This window comes from Bos indicus x Bos taurus, chromosome 10 (genome assembly GCF_003369695.1).
Source record: "Bos indicus x Bos taurus breed Angus x Brahman F1 hybrid chromosome 10, Bos_hybrid_MaternalHap_v2.0, whole genome shotgun sequence".
NCBI lineage: Eukaryota > Metazoa > Chordata > Mammalia > Artiodactyla > Bovidae > Bos > Bos indicus x Bos taurus.
This window is the reverse complement of record NC_040085.1, coordinates 67,635,735-67,656,869: the sequence shown is the minus strand read 5'-3', so window position 1 is coordinate 67,656,869 and position 21,135 is coordinate 67,635,735. Positions and strand designations below refer to the sequence as shown.

At 38.9% G+C, this 21,135-nt stretch overlaps 1 protein-coding gene across 1 annotated transcript in view; it reads right to left on the bottom strand.

The window, feature by feature from the left end:
- Positions 1–17,212, bottom strand: part of HIF1A (hypoxia inducible factor 1 subunit alpha) — a 44,986-nt gene extending 27,774 nt beyond the window's left edge. The window contains exon 1 of the mRNA XM_027554266.1: positions 16,774–17,212. Coding sequence (XP_027410067.1) covers positions 16,774–16,808 — 35 coding nt within the window. The 5' untranslated portion in view covers positions 16,809–17,212. The remainder of the gene's footprint in view (positions 1–16,773) is intronic.
- Between the last annotated feature and the right edge of the window lie 3,923 nt (positions 17,213–21,135).

Below are 21,135 nucleotides of genomic sequence, written 5' to 3'. Positions count from 1 at the left end.
TTATCATTCTAATTTTTGCCAAGCTGTTAGGTAAAAATTGTGTATCTCACTGTTTTCACTGCCCAGTACTTCTTCATGTCTCCTCAGGTCAGAGGAAATACCAAGGAAATTTTCATTCTTTAGTTGGCATTTTGGCCTGCAGCTTTGAGTCTAAACATCTATACATGGTACATACTACGTACACATTGGTATTCTAAACGTTTTTCAACTATTAACTTATTTAACTTATTTAAACCTATATGCAGGTCAGGAAGCAACAGTTAGAACAGGACATGGAACAGACTGGTTCCAAATAGGAAAAGGAGTACACCAAGGCTGTATATTGTCACCCTGCTTATTTAACTTCTATGCAGAGTACATCATGAGAAACACTGGGCTGGAAGAAGCACAAGCTGGAATCAAGATTGCTGGAAGAAATATTAATAACCTCAGATATGCAGATGACACCACCCTTATGGCAGAAAGTGAAGAGGAACTAAAAAGCCTCTTGATGAAAGTGAAAGAGAGTGAAAAAGTTGGCTTAAAGCTCAACATTCAGAAAACGAAGATCATGGCATCTGGTCCCATCACTTCATGGGAAATAGATGAGGAAACAGTGTCAGACTTTATTTTGGGGGGCTCCAAAATCACTGCAGATGGTGATTGCAGCCATGAAATTAAAAGACGCTTACTCCTTGGAAGGAAAGTTATGACCAACCTAGATAGCATATACAAAAGCAGAGACATTACTTTGCCAACAAAGGTCCATCTAGTCAAGGCTATGGTTTTTCCAGTGGTCATGTATGGATGTGAGCGTTGGACTGTGAAGAAAGCTGAGCACCAAAGAATTGATGCTTTTGAACTGTGGTGTTGGAGAAGACTCTTGAGAGTCCCTTGGACTGCAAGGAGATCCAACCAGTCCATTCTAAAGGAGATCAGTCCTGGGTGTTGTTTGGAAGGAATGATGCTAAAGCTGAAACTCCAATACTTTGGCCACCTCATGCGAAGAGTTGACTCATTGGAAAAAGACTGATGCTGGGAGGAATTGGGGGCAGGAGGAGAAGGGGACGACAGAGGATGAGATGGCTGGATGGCATCACCGACTCAATGGACGTGAGTTTGAGTGAACTCTGGGAGTTGGTGATGGACAGGGAGGCCTGGCGTGCTGCAATTCATGAGGTCGCAAAGAGTTGGACACGACTGAGCAACTGAACTGAACTTAAATTATTATATCATCACTGTATTACAGATAATGGAACGTGAACAGTTTACCCAAGTTTACGTAGTTAATAAATGGTAAGCCTGTATTCAAATAAGCAGTCTGACTCTAGAAACCATGGTATTAAATAACACTAGACTATGCTGCCTCTCAGAAACTTATTTTAATTACCAAGATAAGTACTTATAAGTCCAGACCATTATTATAAAGTTCAAAATTGGTTTCCTTCACATCTCCAAAGACATAAAGGGGAGGTACAGGGATTGGCTTTGGAATTTAGAACCTGATCCTCAACTATTCAGAGGAACTCTTTTCTGGAGTCTGCTTGTAAATCCAAACTTCTAATCGAAAGGCAAGGCCTCTTTCTGCCCCACTAACTACCTCTTAAAGCAAAACAACTTTTAATTGGTACTGCCAACCACTAAGGGGAGAGAATCAGTTATCCAATCTACCTCATATACTCTCACTAGACTTTATTTTTAATTTGTACAAAGGAGTATCTCTGTACTTAATTTGAATATCTTGTTGGTGTTTTATTTGCATAACATTCAGCTCCCCAAAGTAAAACCAATCTGCATACATACTTCAGGAGATCTGGCCAGGCATAAGCCAATTTCCAAGATACCTTATTTACATAAAGTACCATGAGAGAAAAGATGTAGAGAATCCCCCCCGCCACCAAACACTTACTGAGCACTTACTATGTGCTAGGCACTGTGTACTGCTTTCACATACATACAATGCTTTCATTATATGTATTTAATTGTCATAATATTTTAGAGAACCAAAACACTAGATGGGAAGTGACCTTCCTGAACCTCAGAATAAACTTCATTCAAGAACTATTAATTCAACAAATATTTATTGAATATATATCAAGTACTATGCACTGTGTAGGAACTCGGAATATAGTGATAAGCAGAAGAGAACTCATGGAACATAGCCAGCCTCCCCCTTAGTCTACTAAAGTAGTTACTTAATGCAATATTCGCAAATGCCAGTCAAGGAGCATTGTAATTACCTGGGAAAGTCAACATTTCAAACTTCTGGGCTCTATCTTTGTAAATCTGATTCAGTAGATCTGAAGTAGAGCCCCCAAATCTGGGTTTTTTTAAACTCCCAGAATGTGCATTATACACAGTGAAATTTAGGAATCATTGACTGAACTAATCTTCACTGTCACATTCATTTAATGTTGCCCTCAAATTACTACCTCAATGATACTTTCAAAGTAAGAGCTCTGATATTATGTCCTTAAAATCCCATCAAATGTACACTTCACAAAGTCTAATTATTCAGGTGAAACCTTCCTTTAACTAGTTTTCCTGCCCATCTCTTCATCCTCATCATTTCCCACATTTCTTCAGCCACAGTGTAGTTACTCAGAAGCATAATACCTTATTCATTTCTGGCTCACTACTCTACTCTCTCTGCTGAGGTATCCTTCTCAATATGTAACTTGGTAAATTTATGTGAGAAACTCAAAATTCAATTCCATCATCATTTTGTCTCTGCATTCTGTCTTTCAAAACTGCTCCTCTCCCCTAGATCTGACCATTCTGGTTATTTAAATAGTCCCTTAACGGAGAAGGCAATGGCACCCCACTCCAGTACTCTTGCCTGGAAAATCCCATGGATGGAGGAGCCTGGTAGGCTGTAGTCCATGGGGTCGCTAAGAGTCGGACACGACTGAGTGACTTCCTTTTCACTTTTCACTTTCATGCATTGGAGAAGGAAATGGCAACCCATTCCAGTGTTTTTGCCTGGAGAATCCCAGGGACAGCAGAGCCTGGTGGGCTTCCGTCTATGGGGTCGCACAGAGTTGGACACGACTGAAGTGACTTAGCAGCAGCAGCATAGTCCCTTAAAGCTTCTTGGAGGCAGGAAACTGCCTCATTCATTTGTGTTCTTAGTAGGCAATGTGCACAAGTGGCTTTAGTACTTTGCCCAAATCTGCTATTTGATTTGACTTCAGCACTGAATTTGTGCTTTACCAGCACTCCTATGATCCTATAGATTACAATCATAATTAAACAGCATAACAATGTCAGCACTATGAACAAGGCATACTATTGGGATTTACTGTGATTATCCAGATATGCACTTTCAAATATAAGTAAGCATACTACACATAACTTAGAATGGGGGAAAAAGCTAAAAAAAAAAAAAAAAAAAATTCACTAAGCAGTATTAACAGTGAATAGCACCAATATCATCACCAAGGAAGAGTAAGTGATCTCAACAGAGGAGAGATTTAGAGCACAGGCAGAGAGCTGAGAAACTAGAATACCAACTTGCTAAAAAGAAACTTGAAGTTTAAGATTACTTCCCTTATCACTGCAATCTATGTCAGGAAAATGCATGACATATAGTTAATGTTAACCACTTAAATCAACACCTTTATCACATTTATTTTATGTCATCCTAGGCCATCTGGAAACATGATAGCTGATTCACTTTGTTTTCTATATAATCTTTTCCAAGAGAGTCTTGTAATTATTATAATTCATGAAAATTTTCATTAAGTTGATTTCTAACCTCGTTTCCCCCCCCCCACCAAGGGAGGGTTACCCTTAGACAAGTATTTTGTATTTATTATTAAAAGTATTCTTATTATTCCTGGAGGAATAAATGGCTACCCACTCCAGTGTTCTTGCCTGGAGAATCCCAGGGACGGCGGAGCCTGGTAGGGTAGCACAGAGTCGGACACGACTGAAGTGACTTAGCAGCAGCAGCATAGCAGAAATTTAACAGGCTAGCCAGCAAATTTGAAAAATGAGAAAAACGTATTTTTAGTTATAACTACATATATATATATATATCCCTAGCTATCTAGGTGGCTCAGTGGTAAAGAATCCGCCTGCCAATGCAGGAGACACAAGAGACCTGGTTTGATACCTGGGTCAGGAAGATTCCCCTGGAGTACGCAATGGCAACCTACTCCACTATTCTTGCCTAGAAAATCTCATGAACAGAGAAGCCTGGCAGGCTACAGTCCATGGGGTAGCGAAGAGTCGGACATCACTGAGTGACTGAGCATGCACGTACATACACACACCACAACTATGTTTGTCAGGCAGAACACTGAACTGAGTGAGCAGTAAAATTGCTGGGAGAACAAGATACAACTGCTGGGAATAAGAAGCTAGAGGTGATAACTCAATGATAAGTCAGTAATAAAGTGTGTGCACAGTAAAACCGGTAACTTTTCTTCAAAAAGATCAGAGCGTAATTAGGCTTTGCATGCGTGCTCAAGTAGTGTCCAACTCTTTGCGACCCCATGGACGGTAGCCTGCCAGGCTCCTCTATCCGTGGGACTTTTCAGGCAAGAATACTGGAGTGGATTGCCATTTCCTCCTCCAGGAGATCTTTCTGACCCAGGTATGGAACCCCTGTCTCCTGCATCTCCTGCACTGGCAGATGGATTATTTACCATGGAGTAAAGATGATTACATGAAAAATGTGACAATGGTGCAATGTTTTTTCAGTTCTCTGAAATAATTTTTTATAAGTCAGTTCTGAAAACTCTTTAATCAATGTCACAAACATCAAAGCATCAAGATTCACTCTCCGTAACAGCTGTGATTTAACAGCTTTCCCAAAATCATATCACCTACTCTACCACTCTTCTCCCTTTGCGTTACCTCCCTTCTCACCTTGTAAATTCCTTTCCATTTCCCTTATCATATGCTTTCTGATAGTAACAGAACTGAGACTGGTAATCAAGGTCAGTGACATTAAACTTTACACATGCGTATATTCAAAAAAACGTGTCCTTTTTATTATCTTTATTTATTTGGGTTTTCTTTAACTCAGCAATATTTTATATAAATATTTTATAGGTCTTGCATCTCTTTTTGCCAAATTTATCCCTAAGCATTTCATAATTATAATTTTTAAATGGTATTTTAAAATTTAATTTTTGATTCTTTGTTAGTTTATAGGACAAGTAGAAAGAAAAATCGGTAAGGATATAGAATTAAAAAAAAAATTTTTTTTTTGATGTGGAGCATTTTTAAAGACTTTGTTGAATTTGTTACAATATTGCTTCCATTTTATATTTTAGCTTTTTAGCCCTCAGGCATGTGGGATCTTTACTCTCTAACCAGGGATCGAACCTACAATGCCTGCATTGGTAGGTGAAGTCTTAATCACTGGACCACCAGGAAAGTCCCAGAAAAATGTTTCTTTAATTATTTGCTTAAAATATAACAAGATACATTTCTCATATAGGAGGAGGAAAACACATGTATCAGAACAAAGGTATATACACAGAAATCATATCCTGAAGATTTTTCCTATTAGTTCTAAACCCTGACCATGATGAAGTTTCTGAAAATAATGACAAAAGAGAAGCTCTTCTGAAGCCTTGGCTTGATTCTCCACCTACACTAATCCATCCTGTCCAATGTTACAAAATAAATTTTCAACTAACTCTCTGATCCTGTTTGTCTATAAAAAGAGGATAAATAACACTATTACTAAGCAGCAGCTTTCAGATTCCACCTAGGAATAATGCCCCTGTATTTAATATGGCCTATGCCATTCCACAAATCAGAACTTAACATAGAATTTTTAAATTAAAATATAAAGAAATTTAAGGATGTTTTTACTTAGGAATAGAAGAAAGAGACGCAAGTACCTTCAGATATTTGAAAAGGATGTCATACAGAAGGCAGATTTATGCAATTATGCAATGTATGCAGTTTCAGAGAGTAACAAGTGGGAGTTAACATGGCAGGCTTTGCTCAATAGAGTGAAAGTAGTGCTGAAGGTAAACTCTGAGAATTTCAGGTTTTTATTCTTATTTTGGTGGCAATGTAAGAAAAAAGGGGAAAAAGCATGTTCTGGATCATCTAGAAGATCTCTATAAGGTCTCTATTCTTGCTACAAACCTTCTATGTTTGAGGTTGCTATGTTTCTGATCAAATTGGTACCAAATAATCACTAAAAGGAACAGGGTTACATTTTTAAATCTGGTATAATCATGTTGAGGTCACATGCATTGGAGCAGGAAATGGCAACCCACTCCAGTGTTCTTGCCTGGAGAATCCCAGGGACGGGGGAGCCTGGTGGGGTCTATGGGGTCGCACAGAGTCGGACACGACTGAAGCGACTTAGCAGCAGCAGCAGCAGCAGGCACTTCTCAAAGGTTTACAAGTATTACTTTGCTCCAAAAGAGATCTAAACATTAGTTGGTATTGAGAAATATTGGGATAAAGAACTTTCTAACATTTAAAGCTGCAAAAATGTGCTTTTCGTGTCTCTAAGAAAATTCTTCGGCTCCAAAATCACTGCGGACAATGACTGCAGCCACGAAATTAAAAGACAATTGCTCCTTGGAAGAAAAGCTATGACAAATCTAGACAGCGTATTCAAAGGCAAAGAAACTACTTTGTCAACAAAGGTCCGTCTAGTCAAAGCTATGGCTTTTTCCAGTAGTCATGTATGGATGTGAGAGTTGAACCATAAAGAAAGCTGAGCTCTGAAGAACTGATACTTTTGAACTGTGGTGTTAGAGAAGACCCTTGAGAGTCCCTTGGACTACAAGGAGATCAAGCCAATCTAAAGGAAATCAATCCTGAATAATCATTGGAAGGACTGATGCTGAAGCTGAAGCTTCAATACTTTGGCCACCTGATGCAAAGAGCGGACTCACTGGAAAAGACCCTGATGTTGGGAAAGATTGGGGGCAAGAGGAGAAGGGGGCAACAGAAGATGAGATGGTTGGATGGCATCACTGACTTAATGGACATGAGTTTGAGCAAACTTACGGAGATAGTGAAGGACAGGGAAGCCTGGCATGCTGTAGTCTATAGGGTTGCAAAAAGTCAGACATGACTGAACAACTGAACAACAAAGAAAATTCTCAGAGTAGATTGGCAAATTTGTAAACACAATTATAGAGGATATTCCTATGATGGTTGATATTAAATTAATAATACTTAAATCCTAAAGTCAATTATTTTGCAAGAATCTCAAACCTAAAATCACACTGTACTAAAAAATAAAAGATGGAACACATAATAAATGAATCAATTAACACCAAAAACTGAATATTTAACTATGGCCTGAGCCATCAACAGTTCACTTCTCTGCTTAACAAATAAGATGCACAAATATCTGCTGAATAAATGAATGTGCAATAATCTGTAGGCCATGGTGCTTAGGTATTAAGAGTAGTGGTCTAGGGCTGAAAAAAATTTTTGAACCATTGAAATAAATCAATTCATTATCCAAGAAAATATCCCTTCCTCCACTCCTAATGAAGGCTCTACTGATTTGAAACATAACATTTAAACATTTTAGCTATGTTACTGCAAAGGTAGGCAATTTCCAACTCTTCTCTGTAAACAGACTAAATAGACATTTAATGAAATTTTGACCCCCAAAATGCATGGAAAAGTAGGCTTTCTTAATTTTCCATCCTCTAACAACCAAATAAATAAACTTCAGAGTATTTTTCTTCCTTTACTATTACCACTGTAGAAAATGATTATTTAGAATGTCTGTACAAAAAAGTATGTCCATGTAATTTTCAAAGGCCAAACATTGATAGAAAAATACCAATGTAGAGGAAAAGCAGCACTAACTATTCTTACCACTATTATAAGTTCACTGATGGTTTCGCTCAAAAGGACATCAGCCTTTGTCAGATTGTCCTAAAGAAGGCTTGACGGATTCTAAATAATACCATGAGATTTCAGGGAAGTGGAACTCTTCTGAAAACAACTTAATAAATATAACTGTATGAATACAATTATGGTTCCCAGTTTATTAAGCCCTTACTTTATGCCAGAACTGTTTTGAGTGCTCCACATGGGTTAATATCTTGTTTGTCCTCACAACAATCCAATCAGGCAATTATTCTTATCCTAATTTACATATGAACAAAGTGAGCCCTAGAGAGGTAAAGCAACTTGTGCGAGATCACACAACTGAAGGAGCAAAGCAAGCAGCCAGCCTCTAGAGCCAAAGCTCTTAGCCAGTAGTCAGTCATTATGACATTTCTCTTAAAGAAATGAAATGAAAACCCTAGTCCAGAGAAGAGATTTTAAGCTTCCCCAAAGGCACACAGCAAGAACAGTTGTAGACTGAGGAGGCTTGAAAAAAGACTCTGTAGCATATGAATTCAGGCACTTTGCAACAAAAACCTATAGCTCATTCATTAGGATACCAGCACTGATCAAGAGTCCTTTATAAAGAGATAATTAATAATCTACATCAAGGCAATCAAATAATATACAAAACGATATTTGACTCATGTAATCAGAGAACTCCACTGACATAGTTAAAAATAATGGTCCAAGCAGGGCAAACTGGAATTCATCCAGGAGACTGATATGTAGATATGTAGATACTAGAAGACAGAGGGAGTTTTTCTTCTTTTTCCTTTTTATCCTCACAAACTGTATGGAGGCAAGCATGGGAATGCTTAGTGGCCATATTTCATACCATATTAATAGAATGTCGGTGGCAGAATGAGGCAACATGCAAATCAAGCAAAATATAAACCAAGTAAAATTCAAGAGAAAGCCTGAGATGACATTTTAAGGACATCACTTAAGATACTGGGTCTAGCTGTCCCTTAAACCAAAGCCAAATTGTGTGAGCTAGTAACAGCCTCCCCATCGAGCCTCCGAAACTAGTTTGAGCTGTGTTTCATCACTTGCAATAAAAAGAATCCTAATATACTAACAAACAGCCAGTGTTTCATCTTAAAAACAAACTTTAATGATGATCAAGTATAAGAAAAGGGCACTCTCAAATACTGCTAGAGAATATAAACTGATCTAAACTTACTAGATGTTTAGAGTAGATTGTAAGAAATGTTTGCTAAAGATGAAACAAAAGTAGATATCTTCCACATTTACCTAGCTGATTTTCCACAACCATACACATATGCGTCTTAGTAATATAAACTTTTAATTTGGTGTTCTGCATATAGGAAAGTACCTGATGGCTCTGTCAGTAAGGACTCCACCAGCAATGCAGGAGACCTGGGTTTGACGCCTGGGTGGGGAAGATGCGTTGGAGAAGGAAAAGGCAATCTACTCTAGTATTCCTGCCTGGTGAATCCCAGGGACAGAGGAGCCTGGTGGGCTACAGTCCATCAGGTTGCAAAGAGTCAGTCGTGACTGAGCAACTAAGATACACACACACTGCATATATAGAATTAGTTTTTAAGATATCTTAAGATAGGGTATTGAGTTATTTTCAAGGCTTGGACATGTTGCTGCTGCTGCTGCTAAGTCGCTTTAGTAATGTCCGACTCTGTGCGACCCCTGAGACGGCAGCCCACCAGGCTCCCCCGTCCCTGGGATTCTCCAGGCATGTTACATAGCTATATTTATTAACACAGTGTGTTTTCTGATCTGGTATTAATCAATTCAGTTCAGTCACTCAGTCACATCAGACTCTCTGTGACCCCATGGACTGCATGCAGCACGCCAGGCTTCCAGTTCATCACTAAACTCCTGGAGCCTGCTCAAACTCACGTCTATCGAGTTGGTGATGCCATCCAACCATCTCATCCTCTATCGTCCCCTTCTCCTCTGGTATTAATAAACAGCATAAATATTTAAGTGACAAAAAAATTAAAACTCAAGATTCAAGAATGTTCTAAAGTAGCACAAGAGATGCAGATGCCCCAGCATAAGAAAAATTCCTATGAAAAGAGCAACATGGAAGAGCAATGATGACTTTCAAAAAATCCTCTTAAACTCATTCTCTGCTTTCTTTGTTCACTCAGTTATTCTCATTGTTTATTTATTCATTCAAATACTTATTAAGAGGTCACTGGATACCAGTAATCTCTTTTACATTACAAGTTTCAAGTTAGGTCTATTTGTGACCTTGTTCATTGAAACGTTTCCATTTCACAACTGAAAAAAAGAGGAAGGAATCACTTTAAAGAAATTTGCTTAGCATCTGAATTCTCAAGAAAAGATCTATAAGATCTATATGTAAGAACAGAAATACACTCAACTCAAAGATTTAAACGTTCTGCCTTTAAACTTTATGTTTACCACAGTATGATTCATTTGGAAAAATAAATTCTCACAAACTATTAGAAAAAGTGGAGAAGCACATGGAAATGTCACTAATAAGGGGAAACTCAATATTAACTAGTAGTCATTTTAAATACTGTAACTTCAAAACCAATAGGTAGAACTACAGTAGAACTACAAGAACTACAGTGAGTTATATTCCATTACTAAATTCTGTCCCATTTACGAAACAATAAATTTTGAAAATTATACTTGGGAATAATCTTTATGTTTAATATTATAACCAAGTAAAATTTTAAATGAAGACACTCATAACAGGTGAGATCACCAGAGCAAAGAAAACATAACATCTAGAGAATAGTTTTCTAATAAAAGTAAGTCACTTCAATTATTGGTTTAAGTACTTTAAAACAAAGTTACTAATGAAATGGGGCTTTAGCAACAATGTAACAGGTAGAGACCATTTTAAACACTAAATACTTCTCTGAGAAAGTACTGGTACATCAAATCTTTCAAAGTCACTAGAAAAACTTAATTCTCTTTTCACAGATGCTTAACCTCACTTCTGATAAAGCTTCTAGTGGCAACTGTTCTCGGTTGTTTTAAGTTGGTTAATTATCCACAAACAAACCCTTAAAAACACAACCACTTCAACATATCCATTACAATGGCTACTGTCATAAAAACAAAAGAATAACAAGTGTTGGGAAGGATGTGGAGAAAATAGGAACCCCTGTGCACTGTAAGTGGAAACGTAAATGGTGCGGCCACTGTGGAAAACAGTATAGGCAGCGCCTTAAACAATTTAAAAGAAGAGTTACCACATAATCCAGCGATCTACTTATGGGTATATATACAAAATAACTGAACACAAGATCTCCAAGAGATATTTCCACACCCATGTTCATAGAGTCACTATTCACAATGGTCAACAAGTGGTAGCAACTGATAATAGAAATTTTCACGTATTGACGTATGAAGAAATCATTCTGGCTGTACATGAGTTAACTTAAATTTTATGCTAACTAGAACAGACTGTGGTTTACCAAATATACACTGTACATATGCTTCAGTTATTTAAAAAAACAAAGGGGGGGGGGCACACTGACCAGAAGTATGATTTCAGTTCTTCATTTTGCCTTGTGCTTGTTTTTTCATCTTTCCTTGCTCTTTACCATTTGCTTTCTATGGTAAATGGTGTTTTCTTTCATCCACTGATTTAAAAGTTATGTCTATTTTTGTTCTACAAGTGATTTCTTCAATTAAAAAATATATTTGGGGGAAAAAAAGATTAAATGCCTCCCTTTGGGATGCCAAAGCTGGTACTTCTTGGATGATAAGACTCCCTTCCCAGGTGCCAAGGCCATACTGACTGGCTGTGTACATGCTGATCTGTTGTGGTTTTTTTTTTTTTTTGAAACCTTGTATCAATGTATCCCTATTGTTCTGACAAGACATAAACTGTGCTGAAACCATGCTTCCCCAGAGCAATTTCTCAGAGTAATCTAGGAGGCTGTCTTCTGGGCTACAGTCCTCAGTTTGGTTCAAAGAAAACCTTTTTCTATTTCTATTATAGATTGTTTATTGATTATTTTTGTCAATATTATCTAAGTGTCCACTGAAAGATGAAAGGATAAACCAAATGTGTTATACATTATTCAGCCTTAAAAAGGAAGAAAGTTTTCACACATGCTACAACATGGGTGATCTTAAGGACATTATATTAAGTGAAATAAGTGAACTGAAAATTTCTCAGTTGTGTCCGACTCTTTGTGACCCCATGGACTGTAGCCTGCCAGGCTCCTCTGTCCATGAAATTCTCCAGGCCAGAATACTGGAGTAGGTAGCCATTTCCTTCTCCAGGGGATCTTCCCAACCCAGGTCTCCCGCATTGCAGGTGAATTCTTTACCATCTGAGCCACCAGGGAAGCCCCAGTGAAATAAACCAGTCACAAAATGACAAAAATTGTATGATTCTATTTATAAGAGGGATTTAGTAGTCAAACTCAAAAAAACAGAGCAGAATGATGGTTGCCAGAAGGTAGGAAGAGGGGGAAATTGGGGATAGTTGTTTAAATAGAGTTTCAATTTTACAAGGTGAAAAATTCCGGAGATTGGTTATACGACAATGTGAATATACATAACACTACTGAGTTGTACATTTAGAAATAGTTAAGATGGGAAATTTTATGTTGTTTTTTAAAACCACAACTTAAAAAAACCCCTAATCATTTTAAAAGTTATGGGAGAAAAATGTCATATGAGGTAATCACTTATAAATGTTTTTATATAATTAATTTTATATTTTTTCTAAAAGAATCATATCTGGCAAAGATATGTTTATTATTTTTTACTGCAGAAAACACAACTTTTAATATAAAACTCAATGCAAATACAAAATACTTAATTTTTTGATGCTCTAAGAAACAGAGATACAATTATTTTTAAAATCCCAAGGCCTATAACAAATTTAAAAATTATCATTATACTTTTACCAAAAATAGTGAGCAACAAGAAGATTGGCTTATCTAAGTTTCAAATTCTTTTTTCTAACCCTCTAGTTAAGCAGAAAACATACACAACACATACATCACAAACAGCAGAAGGCTGAGTATAAAATCCACCAACTTGGATAATCAGTCCCAATGTTTACAAAAGAAAAAAGAGAAAGAAAGAAACAAGGGGAAAAAAGAGCATTCTTCTTATGAATTAAAATCAGTTTCTTAATAGAAAACTAACCCAACAACACATTTAAGTCAGTATTTTCTCCTACTTGGAAAATCAGACCTATGTTAATAATCTTAGACAAGGAAAGAATATAGTACTTTAAATATCTAAATGTTTTAAAATTATATTTTAAGAGGACAAGTCTATACACAAGCACAATAATCTAACCCAAATCTTTAACACCCATGCATGGTAAGGTTTTTACTTTACCACCAAACATAAAGACTGTTATAAGCTCTTCTGAAAAAAAGTCAGTTGAGAGACTAATCCCTCAGCCTTCTACACACCATTCCTAACATACAACAATAGAATGTCACCACAAAATCTTTACCTTGAGCCCAAACCCCAATAGAGCTGCAAAGACAGTGAACCTCAATAGGTAGAAAGACTGGATATTATCTAAACTGCACAAAATGCTTCGTAGTGGACTACAGTAATGAACTACCACACTTAATCTAAAACAACGTGGTAGTTCAGTAAACACATATATGTGGAAGAGTGCACTAATATAAATATTATACAAATTGAGCTACAAAAACCAGTTAAATAATACAGACTTTAAGCCTTGCCTTGAGATAAAGCCAATGATCTTACCTCTTGACAAATTCATAAGTAAAGGACAGTTTTTCTACTATGTAGACTCATATGTTTTACCACACTTATTTTATCAACTCATCATATTTAGGAAATATTAATATTTACAAAACTGTCTACTCCAAACTGGCATCAAGACCAAAAAAAAAAAAGGTTTGTTACTGCCATTTGTAAGACTGCAGTGCCTTGCACATACCCTGCTAAAATGAACTGTCTGACTAGTATATGTGATTATGACTCCAGTCTCTGAAGTCCAGAGAAAATTTTTAGTAGCCTATTTGGGGAGGAAACAAGGGGGTAAGGAAATGTGAAAAAAAGGGGGCCTATGGTAGACACTAGATTAGATGCTCAAGAATACTTGATGCTAGATGCCAACATAATTCAGGTACTGTTTTAACTAAAAAGAATCCCTTTAGACTTCTAGGTCCAATGACAGTCTTTTCATTTTTAGGAAATAAAAGAAAGTAGGGAGAAGAGGACATAACACAAATAGCTGGAAGGACTTGCAAAACAAACAAAAAAGTGTTTAAGTGTTGTGGAAGTTCAAATTAAAACTTTAACAAGTAACATCTACTTTCAAGTATATAATGTTAACCAAGACTCCTAAACCAAACACTAGGCATTATCTCATTTAATCTTCTCAATAACCACTAAGATGGCTGCTATTATTATCATCATTTCAAAAGAAGGAAATAGGCTCAGAAGCATTCAGTAATAATAACTTGCCCAGGCTCACAAAGCTAACAAGTAAAAAGCTGGACTCAGAGGTGTCCGGTTCAAATCTTAAGCTCTTAACCAGCAGGCAACCTCTTCAAAGAGGAAATCAAAGTAAAACTGTAACAAGAAAAATGTTCACTAGTGAATGAGAGGTTCTTGATTTTTAATGACCAAAGTTAAGAAGTTAAGGAATATCCATTCTCAGAGATTTTACTTTAATGATACAGCTATGTTTTGAAAACTCTGAAGGAATCTGCCCTGAAACCTAAAAGAGAACAATGAACCTCTTGACATTCCACTGAAATCTAAAATTCAATATTAATGTGCTATTAAATCCAATCCCTGTTACTAAGCAGTCAATGTGAAATTTCCTATGGGAAATCTATTATAACCATACCCAACTTCTGTTCTGATTTCTAATCCTTTAGCTTTTGAATTTCCTAGCCCTCCTTTAAAAAAAGACAAATTTGTCTCCCCCACCTGCTCATTTAGTGGAAAAATTCTAAGGAGAAAAATCTCTGCCCCTCGATCTCCCAGTTTTCTTTTTTAAAGTTTTTAAATTGTTAGTTAGAAAAGGATTTAAAAAAAGACCTCTTTAACAAACAGCACCTATAAGTTGTTGAGTACCATTTTTGTGTTTAACTTAATTTACCAGTTATAACAACTTCTGTAATAAGAAACATTAAATCCAATTCAAGTTTATGCTAAATTTTCAAATGAGAATATTTTGCAAATAAATGGGACTGAGGAAAATTAAGAACTGGTTTAGACTTGGGAGTGAAGCACAGTAGGTAATTAATTCATTTATATTAAAGCTGCTTATGCTCGTCTCAACTTATGAACTGCAAAGAAGATACAAGTACAATAAGGCATACAAAAAGGGACTGAATGGTGCATAACTTCATGTACAATGTTAAATATGTTTTAGCACTAAGGACAGAATATTGACAATACACTGAGGTGATGTGCCTTAGGTTTACAGCAGCCTCATCATTTCATCAAAAGCCTGGTAGTCACCTCTACAAAATTAATTAATTCCTGGCAACTCTTGGAATTAGGTCTAGATCTGTTTACTCACTTTTTAAATTTTATACACGCTTTCTCTGGTGTATACAAACTGAGAACTTATCATTCTATTAGAGAAAGACCAAAAAAGAAGCCACAAAATCGCAGGAACATAAACAAGTTTATCTTCTGCTGATACTGATTAGGGCACTTAATCTGTCCCAGAAGAGTGCAAGGACTTAACAGTAAAGCCAGCCTACTAACCAGAACTCTTAGCATAAATCTTCAATTCCTTAAAATAATTTCCTCAAAGGTTAAAATACCAGAGTGGACCAAAAGGTGGGGGGACACGGCGGGGGGTCGGGGTGCGGGGGGGGGGGGCACTTAATTCCACTGGTTGGACTCACAATTCTTAATCCTATAATGTACCAGTTAAGACTCAAACTTTGAGGTGTTTTTAAAACTTGCATTAAGTTCTAACAAGATGGTTATTTATTTACTTCGCGTATATTTTAATATACCTCAATTTCAGAAAAATCAGTCGGGTCAATCTAAAAACTTCGTAACATTTTAGTGCTACATTTCATTTGCTCTGATCATATATCTATATACGCCGCCCCCCCCCCCCCCGAACCTCATTAAAAGTGTTTGCCTGAATTTAGCCATCCGCTACGTTTTCACTAAGATATTTTCAAGAATGAATGAAACATATAATTCACTTATAACATCTGGGCTCTCATGACAGGTGATAGAAACACAGGTATCCAATTCTGATATTCTCATTAAAATGTTACTATTTCTCAAAATTCCCGTTACTCCGAGTCTTGCTCTAGGCAAGTTTTTCAACGCGATTAAAACAAAACCAAACCAAACCTGCACGTGCAAACGAAAAAGTTAGCATCCCAGGCCATCGCGGCAAATCCCTAATGCACAAAGGCAAAGTCACCCGCCTGGCCGGACAACCGCAGAGCAAGATCTCACCCAACCAACCACGCGAGCTCCTAGGTCGGAAACCCAGGGCCCCGAACCCATACCGAAGCCAGGACCTGCGTGCAAGGGCCGCCCCGGGGCCGAGTTTTCAATGGAACAGGAGAGGATGGGGGCGGGAAGGAGCGGAAGCTCGGGTGCAAGTGGCGGCGACCAAGCTGCGGCTCATTTCTCTTCCCGGGGTTTTCAGGCTGGGGGAAGTCCACCCGGAGCAGGGCACGCGGCAGGCTGGGGGTTTGAGGCGGGCAGGGAGGGCGATGCGAGGCCCGGGCTGCCGGGAAAGGAGGCGAGCAGGGCCCAGCCCCCGGCCCCCGGCCCCTGAAAGCACTTTAGACGCGTCTCCCACCCCCACGACAAGATGGCGACGTGGACAGTGGGGAGCCGGGCCGGCGAGGCTGGGGGAGAAAGAGAGGAGGGGAGAGAAGCAGAAACAAAAAGGCGGCCCCCCGGAACGCGGAGGCCGGCCCGCGAGCCCCCGGCGGCGGGCGGGGGCGCCGGGGGGAGAAGGCGGCCGGCGGAGGGGAGTGGGCTTACTTTTTCTTGTCGTTCGCGCCCCCGGCGCCCTCCATGGTGAATCGGTGCCCGCGATGCCTTCACGGCCCGCGGCCCCCAGGCTCGCTCCGGCCTAAGCGCTGGCTCCCTCCACACGCGGGGAGGGGAGAAAAGGCACGTCCAGAGGTGGGGGGTGCGAGGCGGGAAACCCCTCGTGAGATCAGAGGAGGGAGAGCAGACGGCAATCGCAGAGGTCCAACTCCGGCTCCGAAGAGCCTCCCCAGGGGCAGCTTGTCAGGGCCCGAGCCGACGCACTGGCCAAAGCGGCGGCGAGGGCGATCCTCGCGTCCCCTCAGACGAGGCGGTTCTGTGCACTGAGGAGCTGAGGCAGCGGCAGGGGGCGGGCAAGGGCGGAGGCGCGCTCGGGGGCGCGCGCGCGGAGGGGAGTGTTGGGGCGCGCGCCCCCGCGGAGCCCGGCGCGCGCTCACGCAAGCCCGCCTCACCTGAGGGGGAGGCGGGTTCCTTGAGAGCCAATGGCGAGGGACGCAGGCGGCCAGTCCCCACCCCAGCCCACGTCTGTCTCAGCCAATCAGGAGGCGGTCAGCTGAGGCACAGCTGGGACGCGCTGCCGCGCTCACGTGCTCGTCTGTGTGCCGCTGCGGAGGCAAGAGAAAGGAGATGGGGTGCGGCCAGACTGGGTCTGGGGACTCTGCGCCTTCTCCTAGAGAAAGCAGTGGCTGGCTTTGGGGGGCGCTGCTGAGAAGGGATTTCGGTGTTTGGGTCTCAAGCCTGCCTCACACTTCCTGCTGTCGGTGCAGCAAGTCTCCAGCTCTCTTTCTTTTCGGCAGCTGTGCTGTGCAGAGTTGCCGCCCGCTCTTCCAAGTCCCAGTTCAGAAAAGCAGACTTGCGTCGTGGCAGCAAACCCTGGTCCTTCTAGTCAGATGTGTTACAGTGGGGTCTTTCTTGCCAGGTTACCCAACCAAGCCATGTCACCGACCGCACCCTTTGCCATGTAACACTAGGGTACTCTCTTTATCTCTTTATTAAGTTTCTCTGTGATGAAGTTTGATTCCTGAGTAAATACGAATGCAAATATAAAATAAACAAGCTCCTCTTGCTGTAAGCCTCTCAAGGGGAGTAGTTAAGGCAGCAGGAACTCAAAATCTGAAATTATTTTAAGCAATACAAATAGGCGTAAGTGACTTTAATAAAAGTATAAACCTGAATTTCAAGGTGGGGGGAGTAGGAAAAATGGCTTTAGGTGGACAGTTATATTCTTGTTGCTTTTCAAAGAGTAGAAAATAATCTTAGATGGATTTACAAAAAGACGAAGATGACCCTTAATTTGAGACTTACCACCTTGAATTGAGATCACCGTGTAGACAGGAGAGAAGGAAGGAAAACCCTTCCAAGACTTAAGCAGGAGACCTGCACCAGAGTTAACTCAGTGGCAGCAGTATTGCCTGTTTGCTAACATGATCTTGCAAGCTTCTGGATAAGACTAAATCACTACTTGGCTTTTGAAGCCTACTTTTCAAGCCTATCAGTCTTTGAAATGAAAAAGAAATGTGTTTTGAGTCCAACAAAGGAGCACTGCACACGTATCTCCAGTTTGACACTAGATTATTTTACTTCTCACCTTTGCCTTGTTAGTTATATTGCTACAATCTGGCTTCAGATTATAAATTAATGTGGATATCTGAGTAAATTTCAATTATATTGTCATGTAAAAACAATGGTCTATGTAACAATGGTCTACATAGATTAAACTCTAATAAGACAAAAATCAATTCACATAAAACCTATTTTTAACTCATCAGCAAACCCATAGAGATAGGATTAAAGATTGATCTTAATGCTACTCCACCCCCCCAAGATCTACAACTCTGAATGACATGCCTTCTTGAAAAGTAACATGGGAAATGCCTGAAAAAAGGAAAGGACTAAAAATTACTCATGTTTTCCTTCTTAATTGTGAAAAGAATGACTCTGTAAATTAACAGTTGTTTAATTTAATGTTCTAAAAACTCAGTGTTAAGAACACTGATTCCAGAGTTAAGAGTGAGCTTAAGTACCAGCTCTGATACTTACTAACAAGTCATGTAACTTGTGCCTAAGTTTACTCATTTATGTCTAAACCACAGAATCAGGGCATGATTAAATGAGATAGTACATGTAAAGTACTTAGAACCATACCTGGCACATAGTAAACTATCAATAAATGTTAGCCATTAGTATTGTCAGGGTTGTGTTTTCATTATTCTTATCATTATTATTACCTCCAAATTTGTGCCACTGCTAGTGGTAATTACTTGGGCTTCTACCAAAGGTTAGCAAGTTTTAACTATCCAAGACTGCCTATTATGTTAATATACATTCACATATATTCTTTGTTTTCAACTGTGAAACTGCTCACAGTGTTCCCACACTTGTATATGAGCATGATTGCAGAGATCTTCAACTATTTCCTTTTTTATTTTACTGGTAAGAAATTCTCTCTGGCCGGTGATCATACCTGAAGGGTATAGTGTTTATTACAACAACAAAAAAGTGAGCCTTTTGTAATATCAAATCTAAGTCATTTTTTAAAGTTTACAGCAGAATGCTAATCCAATCAGCAAAGATATTTTTGAATAGTCATTACATTTACTCAGAGTTTACTTTTCCTTTCAAAAATATATAAAATACAGTATTTTATGTGTGTGTGTATGTATATTTGTGTTTACCCACACATGTGAACTTGGAAAGCAGTAATATTCAGCTTGTATTTTCACATAATCAAAAAGGAGCTAAATAGTATGCCCTAAATTAATCAATTTTGTTAACTAACAATTCTAAAAAGCAAAATGTCCTATGGGGTAAAATTTTAAATTATCCTCTTTATAAACATCCATTAACAAATGCATTTAGATGATTATAATGTGACTAAACCTTAACAAACAATCATATTTACTCTCTAATCTTTGTAAGTGTTCAAATTTCATTCCAAGTCACTTTGCAGAACTTTCTAAGTAGGCTGGAAGATTACTTGAAAATGATGCAATTGACCCTTAACCCATATTTATAGTAGGAAGTTAGACAGTGACTCAGGAGGAGGCAGGATAAAACCTGAAATTTTAGTACTAAGTAACATAGAGTGTTGAGCCTTTTAAAGAGTGAAACACATCAGATTCAGATAATTAAGAATGCATCAAACTATATAACAAGACCTAGTGGTCAGTAAGTGATTCTTGGCTTATTATTCTTAGTTCTCCTCCTCTTCTCCATCTTTATCTATTCTAAGAACAACAAAAAAGCATATCATTTGGAAGGAAGTGCTTAGCAGATAACAGACATTTTAAAAGTCTCTTTTTCTTTTCTTTCAAGGATCAAAACAGAAACTAAATATGTATATTTGTCTGAATTTTTGGAGAATAAGAATACACTGAGATTTTGACACTAGCACTTTTCAATTATGATAGGTATTTTAAGCATAAATTTACAAAGGAATGTCAAAGAATTTTCAGTTTCTGGTCCAACATGTAAGGAGCTTGGAAGCATCCATCCTCACAGTAAGAAAAAAAGCTTAACAAACTGAAAACCAACAACTCTTCTTAGACCCACCAGGGAAATGAGGCCACAAGGCAAACTGCCACCCTGAAGTGGGAGAGACAGACAGACAGTTATAGAGAGTCACAGCTTACCAGAGGATCACAGTTTACCAGGAACAAAAGCCAGAAGTTGAAGTCAACATCACAGCTGGAGTCAACCAATATCAGTAGGAACATTTTTAACTGCAAGTGAGGAACTGCTGGAGGCTCTAGTTCACTGCTTGAGAGTTAAAAACTGCAAAGGAGGCTCAGCCTTCGAGGGGCCCCACAACTTTCTTGAATTTCAACTCCAAAAGCCTAAGAGATTATCAGTGTGAAGATCGGAGGAAAATATCTTGCTTTTTGCATGGCTAGAGAAAAAATAACCCTTTTGAAATGCTTTCAGAGCATTCTGTTCTTCTTAACAAGATCCATCCTCAAGGGAAACTATTTTACCAGAGCCTAACGTGCGTTAGGGAACAGGGAACACCCAATGCCAGCCCCTTTTAGCCTTCAACGTGAGAGAACGAAAGTGCTCAACTCAGTCTCACAAAATAGCTGATCCCTAATCACAGGACTATAGCATGTTTCTCTTCTCCCACACCTTGCCATATCACCACATCAGTAGGGCTCTTGGGTAATAATAGAGGATTACAGCTAAGAGAAGTGCAAGCCTCAGACCCTAGTTAAAGATTTACTAGGGATATCCAAAAGCAACAAGAGAAACAAAAACAAGTACACTAGAGGAAATTTTAGCTTCAGACACCACAGCTATAGCAAACAATAGCATACCCTATCTTCTAGCCAAACAATTATAAATTTCATAGTAAAGGCC